This window comes from Haemorhous mexicanus, chromosome 10, assembly GCF_027477595.1.
Source record: "Haemorhous mexicanus isolate bHaeMex1 chromosome 10, bHaeMex1.pri, whole genome shotgun sequence".
NCBI lineage: Eukaryota > Metazoa > Chordata > Aves > Passeriformes > Fringillidae > Haemorhous > Haemorhous mexicanus.
In genome coordinates, this window is record NC_082350.1 from 25722355 (window position 1) to 25749245 (window position 26891).

Consider the following 26891-nt stretch of genomic DNA (forward strand, 5'->3'; position numbering starts at 1 on the left):
TTTTATTGGTTTTGAGCTGCTCTGGATGATTTTTGAAGTGCCCAGGATAGTGGTGTGAGAGGGTGCTCAGGGACCTGGGGCAGGAAGAGGAACACGTGTCAGAGGTGGGGGAGCTGCCTTTGGGGTGCACAAGGACATGAAGGACCTGCTGATGCAGCAGAAGCCTGGAGCTGACCTTCAGGTCTGGCATTCTGCATCCTCTCAGTGCTCTGTGTGCCCTCCTGAGAGCTCAGCGTGGGCAGAGCTGTCTGGGGAGCTGCTCTGCTCAGCTCTGCTCCAGCAGCAAAGCACAAGGAGTGAAACCAGCAGCTCGTGCAGCTGAACCTCTTGGCTGGGCAGGCTGGAGGCACCTTGCACCCCTGTGCCCCTTCCCAGTGCCCAGCATTGGGAGGTCAGGGAGATTGAATGTTCCCAGTGCCAGCAATGCCCTGGGGCAGGGCAGCATTGCCCCAAGAGCTGATTGTGCTCCCAGCCAGGAGGCAGCTCCCCAGTGCCCTCACCCAAACAGCATCTTGGTTCTGCTGTCGTCTGCATGCTTGGAAATCTGTGGACAGTCTGTTCTGCTCCATCTGCTACTCATTTGGCAAGATATGGAACACTCTGCAGCCTGAGGACAGAACAAAAGTGGGTTGGGGTTTTTGTTAGCTTGCTAAACTGGCTTCTTTTTTAGGAGAACTCCCTGTTAAGGAGAACACCCCATATTATTTTTAGTGGAGTACTCTAAAGTGCAACAAAAAATGAATGGCCAAAGTCGTCACTTCTCAAGCTACAATTAAAAAAGCACAATTGTGTGGGCTTTTCCCCAGCAGATGCAGCTTTGGACTAGATTAGACATTTCCATTCCTCAAGCACATGAGAGCCCCACACTGGGCCAGCGAGGAGCCATGGGGGATAAAGGAAAAGTTAATTTGAGCCAGCTTGTACCAGAACAGGGCCTGCTCTGAGCAGTGTTTGCAACCAAACACCAACATGAGCAAGGATAATCAGTTATTTTTTCTACTGAATTGTTCTTTTTTATTATCCTGAGTAATTCCTGCAGCCTCTCAGGATGGTTGGCTTAGCTGGGACAGTACAAACAGTGAACAGGATGACAGCACAAGAAAGGTGCCAGAGGTTTGAGAGCCAGTATTGTCTTGTGTGATGTTGGTAGTGGAGAAGTGAAATCCACCCAGTCCTCATCCTCCCTTTGGTTCTCTACAACTCAAGGCACTGAGGAAAGATGAGATGGGAGCTACTCCTTTCCTTTAGTTCTGAAGGAAATATAAGTGTCTACTCGTAAGTGCCCCACAAATCAGTTAGAACCTCAGCTGTGGCCTAGCTGAAGCTGTTGACAAAATTCCTATTTGTTTCAGAAAAGCTGCTGTTTTTCATTTCAGAATGTAATTATTTCTCCTAGCCTGTGTATCACAGTGAACTCCCTTGGAAGTAATGAAATCATAGGAGTGGAAAACGCATGAAAATGAAATCCAAGCCTGCCAAATCTTTTTGCATGTCTAAGAAGATTATATTAAAGAATATAATGTCATAGTTCTCATTTCAGCAGTATTGGCCAGTACAACTATTAAAGCTGCTAAACAGCTAATTTTAATCTTGAGACTAAAATGACAGGTTTTAATTGATGGCTACCTGTCACTCCTGTTTGTCTCCTCCAAGTTAAGTAGATTTTCACATGCTGGTGATGTTAAAAATGAGTGTACCTCCACTGTTGTTTTTGTGCAGATGAATAATGTGACACCAGAATATTGTCTGGACATCATACAGAAGTTTGAAGTGTCAGAAGAAAACAAGAAGCAAAATGTTCTTGGGATTGAAGGTAAAAGTTTTGGTTCCAGAGTGAGTTTTCTCTTGCCATGCTGCAGTGGAGTGGAAGTGCTTTGATGGTGTTTTGGTGAGGCTTTTGCTGTCCCTGGATCAGCAGTCAGGAGTGTGGGTGTGTTTTGTGAGTCAGGGGGGAGATGTGAGTAGGTGTGGTGAGGCAGCAGCTCTCAGCCATCCATCACAGCCGTCCTCAGGAGTGGGGCTGGATGCCTGAGGCTGTGGGGATTTATTGCTCACTCTTACAAAACTCTCCTGTACCATGCAGTTCATCTACAGCCTGCTCCCAGTGGGGTAATGAAAGCAAAGTGTTCATTCTGCCTTGGCTCTGGGGATCTGGGATCCTGCACTCCCTTAGGCTTCTGTGAAATAAAGTATAGATAGTTGCATTTTCATTGGGTTTTAATATCTGATTCCCCTTGCTTGTGAAAGCACTTGTAAATTGTATGTTTATTCAGAATCCAATTTAGTATCAGATCAGCCTCAGAGCTGAGATGAAATAGATTAAAAGCCATGTTGTGCTCCTTTGCCCAGGAGGAAGCTTCTGTGGAGCAGCATAATGTACACGGTGATTTGGGGAGGGGGAAGTAGGAATTTTCCTCCACATGGTATTTAAATCCTGGGTATGGCCTCCCTTCAACAAGCTTCTGATGTGACCCAGGGCGCTGCACTCAAACTGAAAAAAGGAAAGTAAAACAAACAAGCTGTGACACTTAATATTTCTGCAAGCATTCCTGCTCCTCTCAACCTGCTGCTGCAGCTGCTTTTATCTCTGAGCTGCTTTCGGGGCTGGTATTGTTTGCACCATCCTTCGCAAACATTTTACGTGTTTCATTCTTAAAGGAGGTATTTTTAAAAATTTCTCTGTTCAGTGCTGCTCTGTTTAGAGGGTTATAAATGAAGTACCATCTTCTTGAATAAACTTGCAGGAAAAAGAAAATTGTGACATGAAGACGATGGGTCAGTGCCCTGCTGATCCACGGTTCTGCTTTGGGCAGCTGCTGCCTTGCGTGCCCCCATCCGTGCTCAGGGCCATTCCCAGCACGGAGTGCCACCGAGGAGCCCTGCTGAAAAAGGCATTTGTGTCTGAGCCAGGGTGGCCTCCACTGTGCCCTGGAGCGCAGAGCCACTGTCAGGCCCTCAGCTCTGGGAGGGGTTCGGAGCGTTCTCCCCGCCCTGACGCGTCCCTGTGCCCGCAGGCTTCACCAGCTTCATGCGCAGCCCGGCGTGCGAGGTGTCCAACCCGCTGCACCGCCAGGTGCACCAGGACATGCAGCAGCCCCTGTGCCACTACTTCATCGCCTCGTCCCACAACACCTACCTGAGCGGGGACCAGCTGCTCTCGCAGTCACGGGCCGAGATGTACGCGCGCGTGCTGCAGGCCGGCTGCCGCTGCGTCGAAGGTGCGCTGCATGGGGGCTGGCTGCATGGGGGCTGCACGGGGGCTCCACCAGCCACGGGCTCAGGGCCACACTCCCAGCAGTGATGCTGGGCTGCCTCAGGCACTGCAGCACTTTCTGACCACTCCAAACTGGATTTTTCTGTTGGGAATGATCACCTTGGGCAAGCGTCACGGGCACCAGAGAATCACAGAATGGTTGGGAGGGTTCTAAAGATCATCCAGCTCCAACCCCCTGCCATGGGGAAATGTGGGGATCACACTGGATTCTTGTTTAAGCTCTGCATGGTTTAAATAATAACTAAACATTAGTGGTTTTATATTAGTATTTTTCTTTTCCAGAAATAAATAAAGTCTTTTGGCAAAGTTAGACTCAACATTAATTTTTTATGACTAGCATTACAAAAGGTCATCTGGAAAAAAATATTGTTAATCTCTATTTAAAAATTAATTAGAGAAAATGAACCTGAGAAAACTGGGTGATTGCCTTCTGCAGAACTGCTCCCAAGAACACTCAGCAGTGTTATTTTCCTCCACCTCAAAGCTATTGCAGCTACTTCAGAGCCCAGGGACTAGCTCTGCAGCTCTCTCCTTGGGAAGTTTAACTGCCTGTAGAGGCAGCAGCAGTGACAAGATTGGTACAAATTCAGGGTTCAGGCATTCATTAGGAAAAGCATTCTTATGCTGGTCCATTCTGCATGTGCTGCATTTGATGCTGCTCTTCATACAGTTAGTTAAAAAGCTTCAAGTTAAATTGGGAATGGGAAAAGATAAGTTCTTTTAAAATAGTTTGTCTTCAGAAGCAAAAACTGCATTCCCCAGGTAGCTGTAAACAGCTATACCTTTGTAGTTTTATATATGAGAAAAAACCCTCAAATTAATACAAGGGGAAAAACAGTTCTAGGATGCAGAAATCTCATCTGACCTAGGAGAAAACTGTCCTGTTTGTGTGAGCTCAGCTGGCAGGTTGGGGGAGATGGAATGAGAGGTGCCAAGAGGTGGAGTGAACCTGCATGGTTGAGCAGGTGAGCTCTGCTGGCAGCAGGAGCACAGGAATGGATGAGGCTGGGGGCATCTCTTAATGTGAGACTTTTCTGGTCTTAACAGTGGATTGCTGGGATGGCCCAGATGGGGAGCCAGTGGTGCACCATGGCTACACCCTGACTTCCAAAATCCTCTTCCGGGACGTGGCAGAAACCATCAATAAATATGCCTTCATCAAAAACGAGTAAGTGTGGAGCCAGGCTTGCAGCTACACCTGTTTTCTGTAGTTAATCCCACACTGAAAGCAACCATCAAGCCCAGGAAGTGCAGATATTCCTTTAAACACATCAGGGCAGATTCTGTTCCCCTGTTTATTGCCCGTGTTGTGTTTATTGTTCAGCTGCACAAGCTCTTCCCGCCAACTGAGGGAGAGAGTTCTGCCTAAGTTGAACCTTTCTGTGCTCTTAAACTCAGTAAGGCTTTGGACAGTCTGCTGGTGCTGATTATCTTTCAAAAGAACTTCCCACTCACATCCACAGGGAAATTCTCCTGAAAAATCGATACTGTGATGTTCTCTACCTACGGAAAATACTTTATTTCAGCAGAAAAATTGAAAAGCTGTCATGTGTAGTTTGAGGAGATACTGAGGTGTGAGGCACTGTTCTGAATCTGTTTCATTTGCCACGGTGCTTTATAACTGTTTGTTATGAAAACTGTGGGCCTTACCCATATATACACACACACACACAGAGTAGTCTCAAATCATGAGTGGGTGTCAAGAATTTTAAGTAGTTTAAAGAGAATAAAAGGAAAATACTTCCTTTTCTTTATTTAAATAAAAAGCACCCAACAATGGATTTGTGGGGAAAAAACCAACCAAGCCCAAAAGTTTGAAGTTATTGATGAGAAGTACAAGGTGGTACTTTCAAAACTAAAGGAGGTGGTTTTCATTATTTGGTTGGGGTTAGTGTGGGCTTCCTTTTTATAGAACCCTGGCGCTGCCAAGAGTTTAGAAAACAGTGGGGCCAATCTGTGGAAGAACTTGGCTGTTCCATTCCCAGGTGGGTGGTAAGAATGCAGGTGTTGTCTCTGCACACACAGCTCTGAGAGTGTCTGGGGCTTTGTTTCCAGGTTTCCAGTGATCCTGTCCATTGAAAACCACTGCAGTATTCAACAGCAAAAGAAGATCGCCCAGTACCTGAAGGAGATTTTTGGTGACAAACTGGACTTGTCATCTGTGAGCACTGGAGATCCCAGACAGCTTCCCAGCCCTCAGGATTTAAAAGGGAAAATCCTTGTGAAGGTAACTTGCTGCTGGGCATGTTCAGACTGCCACAAAAGTCAGCTTGTGATATTTATTGTAGGTTTTCTTTGGAGGACCACTTCATATCCCTTTAGCATCTAAACATTATCTGACAGTCTTTCCTTGGACAAAGTACTTTGGAGTGATAGAAAAGTGAAGCTTTCCTGCCTTTCCCCTCTCCAGCTGGGAGCTGTAGTTCATGGGATGGAACTCTGTTCATGGTTCATCTGCTGTGTTTATGGGAGAAGAGCAGCTCAGGAGGAGCTGGAGGAGGCCCTGGAGCTCTGTGCAGGATTAATTGTGTGAGCCTCTCACTCCAAACAGATTTGCTCTGAAAGGAATTCCAAAGGCCAGGATGGATAGAACAGGGAAGAAGCACAAAGCAGACCTTTGGGAGGATGATTAATAGAGTTCTGCCCTATTAGATTCTCTAATTTACTTGGACATAGTGGGGCAATTACTTCGGTGTGAACTCTCAGGATCCTCTGGCTTTCCCCCTGTCCTTGGCATCAGTCTGGCTGCAGGGATTCTCAATTTGTCTGATGTTAGTTTGAACATGCTGCAGTGCACAGTACAGAGCTGACCCTAAATTAGGAGCCCTTTGAGTGCTCAGCCATGATTTTGCATTTCACTGCATCAGTTTTCTGGAGCTGCTGGTTAATGAGCTGTGCAAACACGTGGGGCTGGTGTTTGAGGGATCCACAGGAAATCATGTGGAACGTCACTGCTGCAGAAATCCCATGGCACTGCACTAAAGCCAGGAGAGGCCGGGTGCTCTGGGCTCTTACCTGAACTTCTGGGCTGCCTTTTCAGCACGTCTGAGGCTGTCATTTCAGTGTGATCCTCCAGCTCTCACTGCTGGAGCCCTGTGGGTGCAGACTGCTGTGGAGCTGAGCTGCTTTCAGAATGAGAAATTCTATCTCGAGCATCACAGGATCCCTGCACAAAGCCCTGTCTCCCATCCCCTGCTCAATTTAAGCAGCTCTGTTGGAAAGGATAAAATCAGATTTAGGAATCAGTACCTTGTTGAGAAGTAAGCCAGCTTCTCATCTTTTTGCTATTGTTTTTGCTCTTTTTATATATTTTCCTTTGAAAGGCAGTATTGATTCACTAGGAAAACAATTTCAAATAACGGCATAATTTTCATCTTGTAAGTGTATATAAAGAGTCATTCTAGTAACACTCAGGGATTAAAGCCAGTGTAAAGGTACCAGCATGAAGTGAATTTGACCCACTCATTAGCAGCAGCATTATCATTTTCAAAATGCAGCCTAAAAATCAATCCTCTGCATTTCTGCAGAAATCTTGAGTGTCATTCCTGTCTCCCACTGATGAAGCAGGTAGGCTGAGAACATTTCTGTGCACAGGAGCAATATCACAGAAGTTTAGTAGGTGATTTACTTAGGAGCAGATGGTGAAGCAAGAGGAGCAGACTGGGTGCACTAACTAACACTGACCACATTTATTGGGGGTGTTTTTTCCTCATTTCAGGGTAAGAAGTTGCCCTGCAGCCTTGGAGCAGATGCTGAGGAAGGAGAGGTTTCAGAAGAGGACAGTGCTGATGAAATTGAGGACGACTGCAAGTTAAAGCCCTGCTTTGTATGTGCACACAGTCAGTTCCCAGAGTGTGACAGCTCTGCACTTCTTACATGCACACTCCATGTCCTACTTACACTTGTTAGCAGAGTTTTTCATTCCTAAGTTTTAATTCCTGTGTCAGGTTCATGCTGTTCTACAGGACTCATTTTTACTTTAAGTGCCTTATGTAAGAGACTGGTTTGAGTCTGTATAGTCTGGATGACTAACAGAAATCACTTCCTTTTTTCACTGTTTGGAGCAGGAATCTAATGCTTGGGGTGTTTGTAAGTGCATTAGCTGGGAATTCATGCTCTTCTGAAAGAGAAGGGGGTTCTTGTGATAGCTGTGAGGCAGAGAGAGCCCATGGCCAAGTCCTGGAGATCTGTGGGGGGACAGTGAGCTGAGCTGGGAGGGCTCTGGGGAAAAGGGAATGGCAGTGAAAGGCACAGGTAGAAAGGGCAGAATCAGGCAGGATTGTGCAAAGAGTCCTCTTGCAGAGGGAAGGAAATGGGAGCACTGTGTGACCCTCAGTGTGCACTGGGATGGACACAAACACCTACCTGAGCTGGGTGTCCTGGTGTCTTTCAGAGCAACGGCGCAACTCAGCACCAGGTGGAATCTTTCATACGGACAAAACTGGAGTCTCTGCTGAAAGAATCCCAAATCAGGGACAAAGAGGATCCTGACAGCTTCACTGTGAGGGCCCTGCTGAAGGCAACTCACCAGAGCTTCAGTGTGAACCTGAAGCAGGTACGTGGGCTCTCCCTTCACAGCCCCTGTGGGGACTGCACAGTGCAGTGTGCTGCAGACTGTTTCAGATCAGAGAGCAGGAACTGGGGAGCTGGATGCAAACTCCAGGGACATTAAATAGAGAGTGAATCTTCTGTGGAGATGTGCCTGCTCTGGAGCCAGTGTCACAGAGCTCTTTTCTGGGAGTTACTGTGTAATTGATGGACCAGGAAGGGAGCAGATATTTTCCTGGTTTTTTTACTGGTCATTTTTTCTTCATTACTGGTCTGCCTTCAATTTTTCCCAAATAATTGCTATTAAAAGAAGTAAAAATCTGCTAAAGATCCTTTCTACATGTTAGAGAGACTTCCAGCCTGAGCTCTGAGCCAATCTCTGAACACAGGATATTGGTTTTGCTGGGCCCCCAGTGCCCTCATCATGAAAACCCAACGTGAGTCCAGCTCAGCCCTGAACAGGGAATAGCTGCAGTTCACAGCACTGAAACACTCACCCAGCTGAAATGCTGGGGGAATATTCTTCAGTTTTGTTTTGCTCTTCAGAAGATGAAGGGCTGTGTGTTCCTGACAGAAGAAGTGAGATGCTGCCAGGAGTTATCCAGCTGATGTCTGGGGGCATGGCTGGGAATGTGGAACTCAGCCTGCAGGCTGCCTATGAGAAGTCCACATTTATCTGCTAGGAGATTCTTTTTCCTCTCCCTTTTCCCTTTGTGGCTGCTTTCAAGAACACTCAGACGTCTTGGTTTGTTGTTATTTGCCTGGGTTTGCTAGACTGCTTTTCTACATGGTTTGTTGTTGTCTTGAGTGCTAATGTTAGTATTTTTCTTTACAGTTAGATGATTCTAACTGTGAAGTGTACAAAGAAATTAGAAAAGTTCTGTAATGAGATTTTGGATTTCAATTTGTTCACAGATCAGACTTTAACTCACTTTGTCTCATTTGCAATAATTTTACTTTCCTAATAGTGAGCCAGGGTGACATAGAGGAACTTGTATCAGGTTGAAATGATGCCTTTTGGAGACTGTAGCAGACTCTTTAAAGACATTTCTGAAGGTATTTAGTTATGCTTTTTATTACACTTTTCTGCACAGAACTTGGACACAAAAGAAGGTGGAAAAAAGTCTCATGGTCGATCATTAATGGGGAACTTTGGTAAACACAAGGTGAGTGAAATAAATGAGAACTGAGGTTGCTGTTCTAGGACTGGCAGCATTCCAGAGACCCTGGCAATGTTTTACTGCTCCAGAGAAGCGTGGGGGGCGTGGGGGCAGCGAGGAGGGAGCCTGTGTGATTACACTTGGTGTCCTTATCTGTTCAGAAGAGTGAGAACCTTTAAGATGAACAAAAACTTCTCACGTGGCTACAAGATCATCTTTACTCATGCTGTGGAATTGCTGATTTTCTGACCAAACTTGCCTCAGCAGAAGAGCAGCAGAGACAAATGTCTTGGCATACCTTGTTTTCCAGAGTGCCTGGTTCAGTCAGGGCCCAGTTTTGCTGTGTCCCAGCCTGGGAGCAGGGCCGTGCTGGGACTGTCCCTGCTCTCAGGGGCTGCTGTGGCTGAGTGCTGGCTCTGGGCTCCTGCTCTGTGCAGATGTGCTCTGCCTGATCTCCTCCTGGTTTTCATGTCCTGCTTATGTTTTTGCAGCTGCAGGGTCGGATTGCCTCCTCTGCTGCTCCTCAGTGGTGTCTCCACTGGCCCAGGCAGGAGCTGAGAGCTCTCATTTCACAGCTGGGCACAGAGCAGCCCCCACAGGGGACAGTGCCCACATTTCCTCCTGTTCCCATATCCTGACAAATGTGCCCCTTCATCTGGCTCCCCTAGTGCCACACTCCCACCCTGAGCTTGGATTTACAGCCTCAGCCTGAGCTGCTGCAGCTGCCAGCTCCCTTCCTGCTGCAGTCAGTGGGAGCTGCAGTGGGTGACTGAGCAGAGAGGCAGCTCTGCAGCCCAGTCAGCCCCTGTGCCACCAGCAGCCCTCTGCCCCAGCCTGCCAGACTCTGCTCTCCACAGTGAGGGCTGCACTGAGCTTTGGGACTGAGAATCTGAGCAGTTTTTTATGATTAGCAGACATTTCAAAGAACTTAATCAGCCACCAGTCCATCTGCCCTGAAGCCAGCTAGGAGCCATCAAATTCCCTAAGCAGACAGTACCAGGGCTCATATTTACACTTCAGTTCCAAGCTTGCATCAGTTACAGTGCTTGTGTTTCCTTCAGCACCTTCAGCTCAGTGCATGCTCCCCCTCACGGGTACCTGTGCTCCCTGAGAGTGGGCACTGCCCCTGGCACCCTGTGCTTGCTGTGCTCCCTGAGAGTGGGCACTGCCCCTGGCACCCTGTGCTTGCTGTGCTCCCTGAGAGTGGGCACTGCCCCTGGCACCCTGTGCTTGCTGTGCTCCCTGAGAGTGGGCACTGCCCCTGGCACCCTGTGCTTGCTGTGCTCCCTGAGAGTGGGCACTGCCCCTGGCACCCTGTGCTTGCTGTGCTCCCTGAGAGTGGGCACTGCCCCTGGCACCCTGTGCTTGCTGCTGGCCACACAGTGCTGGGAATGAGGTGTCACAGGCAGATGTCAGCCACTGGAATCTGCTGGTTCTGCTGAGGGCTGGACAGTCTGTCAATAATTTAATTACTTCAGCTAGTTAGCCTAATGGATGTAGCAGGTTTGGAAAGCCCGTTCAATTTATCTGTGGTGAAAAAAATTATATATAGATTTAAAAAAAAAACAAGTGTGATTGTATTGTAGACTGAGGCAACAGAGATATCCTGTAACTGCTCCCTGATGCCTTTCCAGCTGAAGGGATGCCTGGGAAGACTGGTTACTATTGATATTTTTGCAGATACAGAATTACCCACCCAAAAATATTGACACATGACATTTTTAGTCAGCTCTTGTACCAAATGAATAAACTCTTTAAAAACTACTGGGGAGGTACAAAGACACTAAAGCTAGCAATTCCTGAAAGTTAACTGCATGGAACATGCTCAGTGCAGACCTGCAGACTCCAAAGAGAACCATGCAAATGATTTCCAATATAGTCAGCTTCATGTCAGCACCAAAGACAGCAAACTGAATTATGTCCAGTAGGGTGTATGACAAGGGGAGGAAACAAATCTGTGCTCAGGGAGCCCTGTGCAAAAGGATAAAGAGCTCTCAGTTATATTAATTACCTCTTGATGAGAAGGGGATTAAGTGACTCTCACTTGAAGCTGTGTTTAGCATTACAAAAGATGTAATGTTGAAATTGGAAACTGTTAAATCATAGGTGCTTATAAAAAAGGGGATTTTGAGGTTTTAATCTTTTTCATCATAGATATTTTAGTGTAGTAATAGTGTAGTAATTTAGAATCACTTGAATATTTGTACGTGGCTCAAAATGGAGCAGGAAGAGGATGTTTGAACATTTTGCCCAGACTCTGTTCACACCTTCACTAATGAATATGTTTAATTTTCTGCACTGGGGAGAGGCACAGGTGGGCATAAGCAGTGCTCTGTATATTTAGACGCTGTTGTGTGTTGCTGTTTGTTAAACAGGACACAACCCACTGGGATTTCAGCAGGAGCAGTGCCCTGGAGCCAGGGGAGCAGTGTTGTCCTCTGGTGTTGGGAGGGAGCAGGGCAGGTGCAGAGCACAGAGTGGCCTGTGCTGGGCAGACCATTGGCAGAAATAACACCCTGAGGCCTGGCTGGGCTGGCAGCACACAGAAATAACACCCTGGGGCCTGGCAGCACCCAGAGCTGCTCGTGGCCACAGCTGGAATCCCTGCCATGGGTGCAGTGTGCTCTGTGCTGCCTTTCCTCCTCCACAGCAGGAAAACTCTGCCGGCCCAGCCCCAGGGGCTGCAGAGCCCAGCTCAGCCTCCTGCCAAGCCCCAGCCACAGCAAGGGAGCCCCCAGTGACTGACCCTGCCTGGCTCTTTCCCCACAGAGAGCTGCAAAGGCAGCAGCCAAAGCCCACAGTGCCTCGGATGATGAGGATGGCCAGCAGCACCCTCCAGGCAAGGAGCCAGGGCAGCCCCACAGGTGAGCTGGAGCCCCTCAGGTAAAGCCAGGGCTGTTCTGTGCCATCAGCATGTGAGGCTGTGCCCAGAGCAGGTCCCCTGTGTCTGTGTGTCACGTGTGATATGTCTGTCACACGTGACAGCTGTCAGCCCGGTGTTTTGGCTGTGTCACCTGTCACAGGCTGCAAGCAGCAATTAACTGCACAGAAGTGTGACAGTGCCACTGCTCATAGAAAGGTGCCAGGCACTGTTTCACCTGCTGCAAACAGAGCAAACTGTGCAGGTTACAGAACGTGCATCACAGCCCAGGCAACTTTATTGCATCTGAGAATGGAAAAAAACCAATCAAAAAAGTGCCACTGAGAATGTGTCTGCTCTCACTGAAGTGCTCCTTGGTTTTGTCTAGAAAAGCCATGGTGCAGCTATTTCATTGTGTTTTAAATGAAAAATGTTGTTTGTGTGGATGGGCTGTGGAGGTAGAGGGGGGCAGTCATCCCAGAACCCTCTCCAAGGAAGTTTGCCTCACAGGGTTCCCTGCTCACAATTCATTTCCTTTTGTTGAAAAGAACAGAAAGGGGATTGAAATACACCTTCAATCCTGCAAGTGCCCGTTTTTGTTTGCTTTCCCCCAGCAGGCTTGCCCGCCGCAGGAAAACAGTGAAGCTGTGCCGGGCCCTGTCTGACCTGGTGGTGTACACCAACTCCGTGGCAGCCCAGGACATCGTGGATGATGGTACGGGCTGGCACAGGGCTGGCACAGGGCTGGCACGTCCCCTGTCACCTGTGAGAGGAGGGGCTGAGTGCTGCTGTTAGGGTGGCACAGGGCTGGCACGTCCCCTGTCACCTGTGAGAGGGGGGGCTGAGTGCTGCTGTTAGAGTGGCACAGGGCTGGCACGTCCCCTGCCACCTGTGAGAGGGAGGGGCTGAGTGCTGCTGTTAGGGTGGCACAGGGCTGGCACGTCCCCTGCCACCTGTGAGAGGAGGGGCTGAGTGCTGCTGTTAGGCTGGCACAGGGCTGGCACAGGGCTGGCACAGGGCTGGCACATCCCCTGTCACCTGTGAGAGGAGGGGCTGAGTGCTGCTGTTAGGGTGGCACAGGGCTGGCATGTCCCCTGTCACCTGTGAGAGGAGGGGCTGAGTGCTGCTGTTAGAGTGGCACAGGGCTGGCACGTCCCCTGTCACCTGTGAGAGGAGGGGCTGAGTGCTGCTGTTAGGGTGGCACAGGGCTGGCATGTCCCCTGTCACCTGTGAGAGGAGGGGCTGAGTGCTGCTGTTAGGGTGGCACAGGGCTGGCACGTCCCCTGTCACCTGTGAGAGGAGGGGCTGAGTGCTGCTGTTAGGGTGGCACAGGGCTGGCACGTCCCCTGTCACCTGTGAGAGGAGGGGCTGAGTGCTGCTGTTAGGGTGGCACAGGGCTGGCACGTCCCCTGTCACCTGTGAGAGGAGGGGCTGAGTGCTGCTGTTAGGGTGGCACAGGGCTGGCACGTCCCCTGTCACCTGTGAGAGGGAGGGGCTGAGTGCTGCTGTTAGGGTGGCACAGGGCTGGCACAGGGCTGGCACAGGGCTGGCACGTCCCCTGTCACCTGTGAGAGGAGGGGCTGAGTGCTGCTGTTAGGGTGGCACAGGGCTGGCATGTCCCCTGTCACCTGTGAGAGGAGGGGCTGAGTGCTGCTGTTAGGGTGGCACAGGGCTGGCACGTCCCCTGTCACCTGTGAGAGGAGGGGCTGAGTGCTGCTGTTAGGGTGGCACAGGGCTGGCACGTCCCCTGTCACCTGTGAGAGGAGGGGCTGAGTGCTGCTGTTAGGGTGGCACAGGGCTGGCACGTCCCCTGCCACCTGTGAGAGGAGGGGCTGAGTGCTGCTGTTAGGGTGGCACAGGGCTGGCATGTCCCCTGTCACCTGTGAGAGGAGGGGCTGAGTGCTGCTGTTAGGGTGGCACAGGGCTGGCACGTCCCCTGCCACCTGTGAGAGGAGGGGCTGAGTGCTGCTGTTAGGGTGGCACAGGGCTGGCATGTCCCCTGTCACCTGTGAGGGGGGGGCTGAGTGCTGCTGTTAGAGTGGCACAGGGCTGGCACGTCCCCTGTCACCTGTGAGAGGGAGGGGCTGAGTGCTGCTGTTAGGGTGGCACAGGGCTGGCATGTCCCCTGTCACCTGTGAGAGGGGGGGCTGAGTGCTGCTGTAAGTGCCCCCTGTGCCAGAGCCCAGCAGGGCACTCCCTCCCTGGCAGTGACTCCTCTGGCCCTGCTGCCAGCAGAGGATTTTGCTGCAGGTTCCCTGGAGCTGTCACATCTGGGGGTCTGCAGGAGGAGAGGTCCCAGCTGGAGATCTTGAGCTTGGGCTCTTCAGCTGGAGCTCTCACTTGGCTTTCCTTTCGAGTGAGGGGAGAACAACGGAGCCTCCTGGAAGGGGGAGCTGGTGCCCTGCAGTTACCCAGGGTGCATGATTTGTGTAAGACAGGACAATCCATCCTGGAACACTGGACTAAATCTCATGTTGCCCTTGATGAATACCCGGGTAATGAGGTCTGGGCTCAGGCCCCGTGCCCTGGGACTGTTTGTCACCTGTCTGTTGGTTGTACCATGGCACACAGGCTCCACAGGGAACGTGCTGTCGTTCAGTGAGACCAGAGCCCACCAGGCAGTGCAGCAGAAGGCTGAGCAGTTCATGCTTTACAACCAGAGGCAGCTGACCAGGGTCTATCCCTCAGCCTACCGGATCGACTCCAGCAACTTCAACCCTGTTCCTTACTGGAATGTGGGCTGCCAGTTAGGTAGGAGCTGCATGAAAGGCTTCCTTCCCTTTCTGTGTGTATGTGCCAAGTAATATTATCTTTATTAATGGCACCTCACTTCTCTCTTTCAGTGGCACTAAACTACCAGTCTGAGGGACGTGTGATGCAGTTAAATGAAGCAAAATTCAGGGTAAATGGCAACTGTGGTTATGTCCTCAAACCTCAGCAGATGTGCAAAGGTAAGGTTCAGTGTAGTTAGCACTGTAGCTGCCTGGCCTTTCACAAAGTGTCCCTCACAGTGAAGGCACAAGAAAGAAAAGTGCAAACAAATCTAGAATCTTTCATATTTCCAAGCACTCATAGCTCTGAGACTTGTACCTGTGTGCAGTCTCTTACTGTGATTGTATCCGTATCTATCTATCTATCTGTGTGTGTGTGTGTGTGTGTGTGTATTTTGAGGTCTTTGCCTTACTAACATGAGTTTAAAAGAAGAAAAAGGGGTCCTAGGTTGACTAGCTGCAGGAAAGTAGAGCAAGCTCTGCAGTGGCCCAGGAGCAAGTATCCAGGGCTTGGTCTAGCTCTGCCTTGGAATCACAAAACCGAGGGGTTCTCCCCTCAGAAAAGGTTGTAAGAAAGAGAAAGAGAATTTTAAAATTACTGAGCAGCTGCTCTGTACTCATAGTTTCTCATTTCTGACTGAATTAGTCTGTCTGTATGTGTCTTGGGGGGGTGATATTTATTCTGTGTATCTTTTTCCTTAAAATCTCATTCTTGCCATCTTTCAGGCACATTCAACCCCTACTCTGCTGATCCACTTCCTGCCAGTCCTAAGAAGCAGCTGATTCTGAAGATCATCAGTGGGCAGCAGCTCCCCAAGCCTCCTGACTCAATGCTGGGGGACAGAGGAGAGGTGAGATGCTCTGGTGCCAGCAGACGCTTCCAGGGGAGCTCCTGCAGTGACAGGCAGTGACAGACAGCACTCAAACCTTCTCCTTATTCAAATACAGTAAATTTCAGATATTGTCAAGCGTTTGGTCACCACATGCTACACTTCCCCCAGCCTGTATCCTACTCGTGATGTTTAAGAAGTGATTTGGTTTGTATTTTAAAGGGTGACTTTTATGAAAATTAGTCACAGCTGTCCATAGCTCTTGATGCAAACCATACATCAACATGGACTTCATGGAACCAATTCCCATGATAGTGCTGCTTGAAAATTCATGTCAATCAAAGGATTTGAATTGTCATATGAATTTAAATCAACTCTCTCCATTATTTTTTAAAAATTCACCTTCATTTGTATGGCTGGCTTGCTTTTAAAATCTTGTGTTTTTGAAAAACAGATAATAGATCCCTTTGTTGAGGTGGAGATTATTGGGTTACCTGTTGACTGCTGTAAAGATCAGACCAGGGTGGTGGATGACAACGGTAAGATAATCTAAGTGATTTCTTCCTCTTAGAGTAAAATATTAAATAAGTGTAAATGAATTAGTGTCTGTTATTGCTTTCTAAATCACAAAGCATCTTACCTGATGAAATCAAATGATTGTATTTTAACAAATTATTTCTGCTTCCCAGACAGAATTTCTGGTGTGGAGACAAACAAGTTAGAGGTGAAGGGCAGGAGTTGTTCCCCACATTGTCTTTTAACCAAATTGTTCTTAAATCTCCTTTATGCAGAGGTTCAAATCTATCTGTATCTATCTGTATCTGTCTCAGGGCTTGCCTGGGTATCCCTGCCAGCTCCCAGGCAGACCCATTTTGTTTTTAGAACAATCCTAGAGGCAGATCTGTCCCATCTAATGACTGACATGATGGAATTGTCATTGCTGCTGCTGTGTCCTTGTGTCCTGTGCCTCCTGGAACTGAGGCAAGCACTCGCTCTGGCCTTGCTTCCCACAGTGTGTCCTTTTGCCCTGCAGGGTTCAATCCTGTGTGGGAGGAGACCCTCACCTTCACCATCCACATGCCCGAGATCGCCCTGGTGCGGTTCCTCGTCTGGGACCACGATCCCATCGGGAGAGACTTCGTGGGGCAGAGAACTGTGGCCTTCAGCAGCCTCGTGCCTGGTGAGTGCCCCTGTTCTCCTGGGCGTGCAAAGCCACCCTCAAACCCAAGGAGGACGTTACCAGCATGAGATGATAGATTTTATAAATCTTTATCTCTGTGACTTCATGTGAAGCTTGGACAAGTCTTCTGTTCTCTTAGGGTGCCTTATGCACCATTCCTCAAAGGAGTTTGCTTGTCTGTGCTTTTAGAAATTACTGCTGGTGTGTTTTTTATAACTTGGATGTAATTTGTACTGGGGCTCAGAAAACCTGTGGGGACACCAGAGAAGTTTACTAAAGGCACCAGGTGGCTTCCTGTGTATACATCACTTCTATAGACAGTCATTGCTAGCTGGGCATAAAATGGAAGCTGCTGGTTCTTGGTGGAGGTTTGTGTGGAAATATTCCTATTTCTGTTTCCCCAGGCTATCGCCACGTGTATTTAGAAGGACTGACAGAAGCTTCCATATTTGTTCATATAATCATTAATGAGACCTATGGAAAGGTGGGTACAGCTGGAAATTTACATCTTCCTTCTGATAAAAACAGATTTAAATGTAGCCCAGGACCTCCCAGGATTTGTGCTGGAGTGCCCAGGAGGATCAGAGGGTGTGGGGGGTTTCCTTGCAGGACATCAGCAAGGAGACTTCACCATACCATGACTCCACTTTTGCTGTGCACATACTTGCAGATGTTCTTACTGTTAGCACCTAACAATTATCCTGTCTAGGTACAGGAGGTACATTTCTTCAGTGTGCTAAACTGATCTTATTTTGCAAGTAGATCTTGAGAACTGTAGCTGCACCAGAACATAATATTTGACAAGCTATTTTTAGCAGCTAATTTTATTAATTTAAATTAACCTAATTTATTTTTAGGTTTTAGTGCATAGATTTAGCTTTTCTGCAAGTTGGCTAATTTTATTAATTTAAATTAACTTAATTTATTTTTAGGTTTTAGTGCATAGATTTTGCTTTTCTGCAAGTTTGCTAATTTTAGAATGATTTTAAAGTGAAAGTGAAAGCACAGTGCTTTTTCTGTGTTTTCAGCTGCCTTCCTTAGCTGTTTCCATCTGGAGATTAGCAGCACAAAGAAATTAAGGCCATGTTCAGCAGAATGCTAAAGTAAAATAGCACCTTGGCAGTGATTTAAGAAACAAAGATAAACACAAAACCCTGACCTTTGTGAGGTATGAGACTGCAGAGGACACTCAGCCCTCAGTCTTTGTGCCTTCTGAAAGGATGCAGAGAACGACAAACATGAACCCAAAGTTGTGCAGCACCCACAGAGAGCTCAGGGGAACAGAGAGAGAACAGCAGGGAGAAGGGCCCAGGGCTGAGGTTTGCTCTTGTCCAGATCCCCTCCCAGCTCCACTTCCTTTCTCCTCCCTGATCCCCTTGGATCACGGGATGGGATCTCATGTATTGGTATGTGCACATCTGGGCATCTCTGGGAGATCACATCCCTTGGGGATGGTCTGCAGGGGCCTGTTTGGCTGCTGCCCTTGTAAGAACAAATATGCTCAAGAAGACCAGCAGTGTAACTCCAGAGGGAAGACAAGCGGAGCAGGAGGGGACACCCTCTGGGATTCCATTGCTGTCCCTGGGTCTGTTCCCCTGATGCTGCTCTGAATCAATGATGGGCTGCACTGCTGTTTCTCTTAGGCTGAGGAGGAGATCTGCTCAGTTCCTGGGGGACACACATTAAACTAAGAAATGGCTTTAAGTGGTTTGCTGTAGAGTGGTTCTGTTTACAGCTGATGTACTGTTACCTTATTTGCTTGTGTGGCAGTCTTGAAAACATTAGCCAAATGGATTTGCATTTCTTTTTGCCTTTCAGTGGAGCCCTTTAATCCTCAATCCCAGTTACACAATAATGCACTTTCTAGGAGCCACAAAGGTAGAGCTCATTGAGCATGCACTTTGCACTTGCTGGGCACACACTTGCCAGTGGTTCCCAATCGCATGATCTGCAACTGCCAAACTGGAACCATTCTCCATGCAGGCTCTGAAACATCTGACTATTGCTTTGATGGAACCCATGCATAGAAACCTCCACGTTAACGTGCAGCCTGTCACTGCCGAGCACTTCTAGAGCCTTGTCAAGTCCCATTAGGAGACTGAGCAAAGCTCTCTGGTAGCTGTGGCAGGCTGCCCTCCTAATGAGGAGAAAGGCAGGCATGCATGAATCCATGGAGAGCTGTGCTGGGAGCTCCTTGCTCAGAGTAGCTGTGAGTGGCTTGGTGTGAATTTTTGCTTTGCTGCGTTTTGAACTTTGTCGCCATCGCTCATAAGCACTGTGAGAGCAGCTCTTGGCCCTGCGAGCGAGCGTGAGCTCAGGCCAGGCTGTGCTGTTCTGTCCCTGCAGAGCAAGCAGCTGATGGGGCTCCGAGGGCTGTTCTCCAAGGCGCCCAAGGCGGGCACGGCCGAGGCCGGCGGGCACCACGTGCGCAAGCGCTCCATCGGCGAGCGCATCCTGCGGCGCACGGCCAGCGCCCCGGCCAAGGGCAGGAAGAAGAGCAAGATGGGCTTCCTGGAGGCTGCTGAGATGAAGGACAGCGCCTCCGAGCCAACAGACCTGAAGGACAAGGAGGGGGTGCTCCGGCGGCCGAACCGCGCCTCGCAGGCGCGCCCTGCGTCCATGCCCGTGGACAGGTTCCTCATGGTAGAGCTGCCCTGCCCAGCAGAGGACACTGCCCAGGAGGCCAAGCGAGAGGACAACACGTCTGGTAAGATGCTTCCAAAATTACTTTTGGTGAATGGTCAGGGCTCCCCTCGCTTCTTCCAAGAGTACCTGATTTCTAGCAATCATTAAAACCAGTATCTGTTACACCAAGTTTACTTCTATAGTCCCTGCTTCATTAAATCTCCAAAGGAGTGAGTCACAGAGCTCAAATCTGGCATAGAAAGACAAGAGGATTTGTGGAGAAAACATCCAATATGTGTTTTTCGAGGAATTCAAACCCTTGCCCCTGCGAATGCTGCCTGCTGGTAGAAGATCCAAACAAAATCCTTGTACTGTAACACTTTGCAGTAACCACTTGTATAAACCAGTCTGGAGTCCATCTACTCGATGCTTTTGACTCAGCTTGAAGCATGCATCTTGTTTTCAAGTGTTGTGTGTTTTAACAGAGCTGTTTTGTTCTGTCTTTATTGCCACGCTTCTTTATAGTACAAATGTGACTAGGAACACAGCTGAAGGTAATGCCACGTGCAAGCTATGATGTGGTACCTCATTAACATTACTTACAACAAATATTACATCACCTGCCTGATGTAATTGACATTCCAAGGAAATCTCAATGAAGTGCCTGCAGTTGTACTTTTCCATTTATTCATGTCACTCAGATAATTTGTACTAAACCTGCACAACCCCATGATTAAGTTCTGTCACAACTGTACCTAGTTTTGCGTTCTCCATTTGTCTGTCTAAGGACAAAACTGCTGTTGATAGAGCAGAGTCTTGTATGCCACTAATATGTTTCTCATTTAATTTAGCCAACAGTAATGACAATACAAATGAGAAGGAAACAAGCTTGAAAGAATTGGGTTTTCCACGTTCAGAGCAAAAGTCAAATGCTTCAAATTTAGCACCTCAGTTCAAGAAGGAGAATGACCAGAGGGATTCTACAGCTGACTGTTTAGTACCACCTCTACAGGAGCAACCTGAACATTTGGTTTTTGCGAATGGTGTAGCTCAAGCAAATCACCTTGTGGATTGCCAGGAGAATAATCTTTCTGATGGAACTGTCCCCCTAACACAAGACTCTGACTCTGAACTTCTCACAGAAAAATTACACCACAAAAACTGTGCAGACAGTAAAAAGGAAGATGACACAAAAGGATCTAAGGAAGGGAAGATCAGTCTCATGGGGACTTCTGTTTCTCAGAACGCAGAGGTGGAGAATCACAAATGTGACACAAAGAAAAGCACTGCAGCACCTCTTTCCCCTTCTTCTGCCCTGTGCTCTCCCGACTGTCACTCCATGATGGCCCTGCAGGACAGTGACATTTCTCACCTCATTGATGAAGTCTCTCTCTCGACTGAGAGCGAGCTGGACAGCGCTGTGTCCACTCTCATTGGGCAGCTTGATGGCACAGATGACCAAACTCCCCTTCCCCCTGTCTCCAGCCCCCACGGCAGCAGCAGCCAGACCCCCAGGGTGGGGAATGCAGTCCCGAGCAGCCCCTGTAGGCACGACTTCACTCCCACAAAATCCAACAAATCCTCTTTGTTCTCCAGCCTGGAGGATGCAGAGTATCCCACATACACAGTTCTCCATGAGGCATCTCCAGCTTCTGAATGTAAGAGCTACAGGGCATTAGTTTGCAAGAAAACATTAAACAGTCTAGAAGGTAACTTGCCCAGCTCTTCTTGTCCTTCATCCCTCTCTTTGCTAAACACAAATCCCAAAAGGAATTGTGCTACAAAGTCTGGACCAAGGTGGGAAGCCCCCGAGCCTGCCAGCTCCTCTGGGTCCAACAGCCTCATCTTTGAGGAGGCGCTGGGGCACCCTGTCCCTGGGGAGCACTCGGACAGCAGCAGCCTGCTGGAGGTGGATGGGGACTGCCAGGACCTGCTGGTGACCGCCCGCGAGTACAGACGGGAGGACATGAGCCAGCTGGCCTCTCCCGTCAGCCTGCGGCAGAAGCAGGACACCGGGCACGGCGGTGACAGGACCTCTGGGAGCAGCTCCACCGCTGCGCTCTGTGCCGCTGCCTGGCACCGCTCCGAGGACTGCGGGGCTGCGGGGAGCCAGCTGGCTCTCCCCGCGTGTGAGAGCGCCGGGCTTTGGTGGCAGCAGCCCTCGGAGAAGCACAAGGCTGCGGCGTGTGCCCCCCGGGCCAGCTCAGCCTGCCCCCTGCGCCCTGGCGCTCTGCCCTTCCCCACACACCCGGCCATCCAGCAGAGCAGCCCCTGCAAGTCCAAGAGTCTGGGAGACCTGACCTCGGAGGACATTTCGTGCAACTTTGAGAGTAAGTATCAGTACATCAGCAGGAGCTTCATCTCCTCGGGCCTGAGGGACAGGAAGGTGGCCGCCATGCAGGGCGTGCGGCCGCACTCGACGGACGCGCTGACGGAGCAGCTGCGGAGGCTGCTGTCCCCGGAGCAGGAGGACGGCCGGGAGCCGCTGTGCCCCAGGCAGCCGGACGAGGACTGCCCGCGGGCCCTGGTGAGGAAGCTGTCGTCCCGCAGCCAGAGCCGGGTGCGGAACATCGCCAGCCGCGCCCGGGAGCGGCAGGAGGCGGCGGGCAAGCCGCGGCCGTGCGGCGGCAGCGCCGTGCCCGGGGTGGTGCTGCGCAGCAAGGCCCCGGGGCCGCCGCTCGCCGCCAACCGGCACTCCACCGGCTCCTGCATCGGCCGCTACCTGCACGGCTGCCCCGGCGAGCGGCGCGGCGTGCCCGAGGGCGCCTGCTCCGCGCTGCAGCACGGCTGCGGGGAGCTGCCGCTGCCGCCCGGCGCCCAGGAGCAGCCCGAGATCTATTTCCTGCTCCGGCTCTAGGCCCGGCCCCGGACTGCCGCTCGGCAGGGACGGTGCCGAGGAGCTGCTCGGAGCCCGCGGGTGTTTCTGAGCGCAGTGTAATGGCAGGGAGTCAGGGCTGGCTTAGCGTGCCCCTTCCCGCCAGGGCTGAGGGAAGCAGGAGCCGGCCGCCATCCCTCGGGGTGCTGACGGAGCCCGTGTGCGTTTGTAGCATTCTGTGTCTGTCGTGCCGTGCTCCAAAGCCTGACGTTGCACTGAAGGCAATACTGGTTTCCTTATGTCTTGTCCGCCTGCTTGGAAAAACACTTTTGGTGATCACTTTTGGCCTTTTGTGAGGATTCTCCAAAGCACTGTGGTGTCTGGAATGCTGGACTGGGGCTTGTTCTGCCCAACAGGCAGCAACCCTTCATTAGCATCACTTGTTCTGAACTGTTACTATAAATTTTATGTGTTTTCATGTATGAACTGTGAGTCTGCAGCAAATGGTTTGTAGAATTAGGGTTAGTCCAGATTTGTGAGTCCTGTGTAGATTTGTCTTCTGCCCTCTCTACAAAGTGTGACAACAGTTGTCTTCCTTTTTGGTTGCTGTGTTGATTTGGGACAGAGTGGAATGTGGGAGTAATTCTGCTTTTATGAATGAAAACGCTTAATTTCTGCTTATTTTGTTATGTATTTTTGCTGTTGGTTGTGTGAGTAGCTTCGGCACAGTAGATCCATTTTCTGTATATTTGTAATTTTATTGCTAAATTGTCGACAGTCAGTGGAATATTTAAACTGACGTGGTAGAGTGACTATTTTGACTGTTCAACTTTTTCTATGAAGGCTGAAAGTGAATTGGGTGAAGGAATCTCAGACACCTAAAGCTTCCCTGTAGGGAACAATATAGCTTTATTTTGGTTGGAAGATACTCTATGCCTTTGCTGTAAGTTTTTCTGATATGTCAAAGACGTACCTTTTACCTCTTTCTTTTGTAATGCAGAGTATAATTATTCTTGAAAACGTCATTAAAATAGATTTTTAAGCAATTGGTTACATGTTTTCTGGAAAAAAAATCTATCCAAATAGATAGGTGCTGAATTCAGCAGCAGTTAGTGGCTGCACTCATCTGTCTTGGCAGGAGATGCAAGGAGGGAAGATCCTTCATTTCACAGGGTGGTTCTTGGCTGGAGGTGGCAGCTGAGCTCTGGTCTCCCTTCTGGATCAGGAGCCACACTTGAGTTTGTGTGACTGTTCCACTCAGGCTCTAACACAGGAGAGTGGCTGTGGTATCACTTGGCACAGAACAGTGGATTTTCTAAGCAAAAAGCATTTTTCCATGGAGGACCAGAACCAGACACTGGATTAATCCCTTAAGCTTTGGACCTGGATTTCTCATAGCCAGGGTGCAGTTTGGGAGGTGTGACTGAGGCCTAGCAAAAGTGCCTTGTAAGGAAGCAAATGAGAAGATCTCCGTTGTGGGAGCTGAAAAAACTTGCTTTAATTGGAATTAATTTAGAAAAATTGTGTGGTGCTTGCAGGAGGTCAGGGTAGATTATTGCAGCAGTGTCTACCACATAATCTCTTACACTCTTCTCTTAATTTTGGAGGTTAATCCAGATGGGGACAGTTCTTTGTGTGACAGTGACATTTGCCTAATGGAGCAGGGCAGGGTTTCTGTAGTGCAGCTGAAGCCAAATACACATCAGCCTTTATATATATATGTATAAAAAATATTTCTTCAGTTTTTAGTTTTAATGAACAAGCTTAATTTTCTTTCATGGAGTGGAAGCAATACAAACAAATGTACCTGCTGCCAATCCAGCTGCTCCTGTGGGGATGTTCCTGCCATGAAGTGTCCTGGGGTACCTGAACCACCCTGCTGATCCTGCCGTGCCCAGGTGGTGTGTGTTACTGGTGAGTACTGGTGATGCCAGCCCCCAGCTGGTGTGGGACACTGTGGGTCAGAAATGTTTGTGTCACTGTGAAGTGGTGCTGCAGCAGCAATTTGGGGTCCCAGAAAATCCAGCCTGGGGGTGACATACTCTGTGCAGCAGCTCCAAAACTCTGTGGAAATGGGGCACTTTGGGAAAACTGCAAATGCCTCCTTCTCCAGCTTTGTGCCCTGGATCATGAACTGAAGGGATGCTGAGTTCAGAAATTCAGCCTTGAAACTCTGGGAACATCTGCTGTGTGGGTCCAGCAGCACTGTACAGAGCCAGGGGTTTTACACTTCTGGCTGAGACAGACCAGCAGTCTGCAGTTCAGACATCGAGATGGCCATTCAATTTTAGTTCTCCCCCAAAATTAATTAAACTGTCTGAACAAGGCTGGAGCTTGTTGAACATCCATCTAGACTTTTTTGGTGCAGAAATAAACAATCACTTCAGCCTAGTAAAGGCTAGTGGCTCACATCCTGGCTTAGCAGGCTTAAATTGCTTTGCTAATTCATGACAGAAGGCATAAATTAAGCTGTTCAAGAATCTGCAGAGAACAGATGGGTTTGGAATATTACTTTTGAGAAATTATATATTTTCTAATTCAAAGCCAGGAAGAGTGTCCAGTTACATTTATATGATTGTTTACTGGAATATCAACAGCCCCTGCTTTAAACAGTTGTACAGAATGTTCCAGGTGTTGGGAGCCATTCCACATCCCTCACTCCTGCCCAGGAGCCCCTGTTCTGACTCTTTGGGAGGAGGGCTTTCATCCTGAGTTTCCTGTTCACATCTTCAGTAAGATTAAGGTATGTAAGAATAAAACATTTTGTGAAAGAACAGCCAGGTTTTCACCCAGGAGCATGTTGGGTCAATTTTGTTCTTGGACCGATGCTCATTTGGATTTGTTTTGATAAGATTTTAATGCTGTTCCTTTTTGCAACAGGGGAAATCATGCAGGACCCTCAGTCACATGAGACAGTGGCCCAGTGATTACACTGATTACAGATCTGCTTAGACATGCAGGAGGAGAAACAAATTGAATTTCTACCAGAGATTATCTTTTAAAGTCCTGTGTTGGTTGAGACAGAAAGAAATTAAAATGAACAGTGCCTGGCTGGCCTAGTTGAAGTGGGATTTTGTGTGTGTAGAAAGCCATGGAAGTGGAAATACCTTCTGCAAGTGACTTTAGTGTAGCTCTGGACCAGCCAGAGGAAGTGGGATTTTGTGTGTGTAGAAAGACATGGAAGTGGAAATACCTTCTTCTGCAAGTGACTTTAGTGTAGCTCTGGACCAGCCAGGAGAGTTTGCAGTCTGGGTGCAGCTGAGTTACCTGGCCTGGCAGATGGGCATGGCTGTGTTTGTGTGTGAGGGGAGGGATGGAGGGAGGGAGAGCAGCTGCAGTGCAGCGCTTTGTTAGCCCTTGCTTTAGGAACAGTTGTGGGTTTAGCATGAAAACCCTCTGCAGCACAGCCTTGCCCTGTCACTGCTGCAGTCCCAGCTGCGTTTGGAGGGTCCAGCTCCAGCCTGAGGAGCTCTGCAGCCTCTCTGCAGGTGGAGCCACGTGGATGCACTGCTCTGGTTCCATGTGTGTGTGCAGTGGAAACACAGCAAAGGCATGCTGAAAAGGGAGCTCGAGGTTCTGAACAGCCTGAATCTCACTGGTTGCTTGGCTGGGCACTTGCAAATAAAGATAAATCCCTTTCTTCCTGGTGGGTGCATTTAAAAGAAATGGGAACTGTCACGTTAGACTTCATATTTCCTTGAATATAAAGGAAACAGTTCCTTTATATTCAAACCAGTCAGTCTTTTCCAAACCCCACTATTCTCTGATCTAATCCCAGCACACAGGGAATGCAGCCATGTACAAAGTGACACCAGGGGTGGGAACTCTGGTGTCTGACAGCCCAGAACTTTGGGTGTGGGACAGCCCTGTGGCTGTGAGGGAGGGCTGTGACCTCCTTCCTTGAGGAACCAGCTCGCTGGGCCTGCTGCTCTGGGCTGTTCCACGAGGAGCAGCAGATTCCTGGAGAAACTGGGATGAATCAAACATTGCTGCAGCCCCGGTGGGATTTGCAGTGTCCCTTTAGGGCCTGCCCTGGGGCACTGAGCTCCCCAGGGCCTGGGGTGGCACTGATCCCCCTGGAGCTCTGCTGCTCTGCTCCAGCCCCTGCTCCAGGCATTCCTTGGGTGGGTAATCAAAGTGCAGCTGGGGGCAGGCTGCAGTTCCCCAGTGCAGTCAGACAGTATTTGTGTGATCCCATTTCAAGGAGTAATAGACTTAAGGAAGGACATTTTTAAGGTAACAGATGTCTGGAAGCAGATGATTAATTTGTGCTGAGTTTTCAGGCGCTCATTTAACTTACAAGCTCTTTAAAGTGGATTTTTTAATTTAGTGTTTCACGTCTTAAACATTTATAGTCAAAATCTTATTTCAGTTAAGGATGTGTTTGTCTAAAGTGATACTTTTAAATTCATTGGAGTTCTGCAAATGAACACTGCTCAGAGAACAGAATATGAAGAGTTGCAGAGTGCTGCAAGTCATGTTAATTTGACTTTCTTATTTCCAAGGCTGGTAACATGGGAATTCAGCTGCATCCAAGAGGATCCTCTTGCAGTGCAGAGTTCAGCAGGATGAGGGAACACAACTGAGTGTTAAATGTGGGTCCTTTAGACAGTTTGAACCCAGAGTAACTGGTGCAGTGCGTGGAGTTTCCCCAGGTGTGTGCTGGGGTGAGTCTGTTTCTTGTCTGCTTGTCCAGGCTTGGTCCATCTAAAGCTGTTCCAAAGGCATCAGAGATGGCAGTTTGGTTTAAAGCATGTGTCGGGTTTCTTGTGCTATTTCATTTTTGATTTCCAAACAGAGATGATGCTGAGTGAGTAAGATGCTAATT

General features: G+C 49.1%; 1 protein-coding gene across 1 annotated transcript in view; it reads left to right on the forward strand.

The window, feature by feature from the left end:
- The window catches only part of PLCH1 (phospholipase C eta 1), a 46401-nt gene extending 23292 nt beyond the window's left edge, over positions 1 to 23109 (forward strand). The window contains exons 6-22 of the mRNA XM_059855892.1: positions 1720 to 1813; positions 3015 to 3218; positions 4322 to 4442; positions 5330 to 5501; positions 6993 to 7100; positions 7668 to 7829; positions 8917 to 8988; positions 11752 to 11846; positions 12460 to 12557; positions 14414 to 14593; positions 14686 to 14793; positions 15340 to 15464; positions 15898 to 15982; positions 16477 to 16623; positions 17028 to 17107; positions 18970 to 19330; positions 20100 to 23109. Of these exons, the coding sequence (XP_059711875.1) occupies positions 1720 to 1813; positions 3015 to 3218; positions 4322 to 4442; positions 5330 to 5501; positions 6993 to 7100; positions 7668 to 7829; positions 8917 to 8988; positions 11752 to 11846; positions 12460 to 12557; positions 14414 to 14593; positions 14686 to 14793; positions 15340 to 15464; positions 15898 to 15982; positions 16477 to 16623; positions 17028 to 17107; positions 18970 to 19330; positions 20100 to 22105 (4218 nt within the window). The 3' untranslated portion in view covers positions 22106 to 23109. The remainder of the gene's footprint in view (positions 1 to 1719; positions 1814 to 3014; positions 3219 to 4321; positions 4443 to 5329; positions 5502 to 6992; positions 7101 to 7667; positions 7830 to 8916; positions 8989 to 11751; positions 11847 to 12459; positions 12558 to 14413; positions 14594 to 14685; positions 14794 to 15339; positions 15465 to 15897; positions 15983 to 16476; positions 16624 to 17027; positions 17108 to 18969; positions 19331 to 20099) is intronic.
- The last annotated feature ends 3782 nt before the right edge of the window (positions 23110 to 26891 follow it).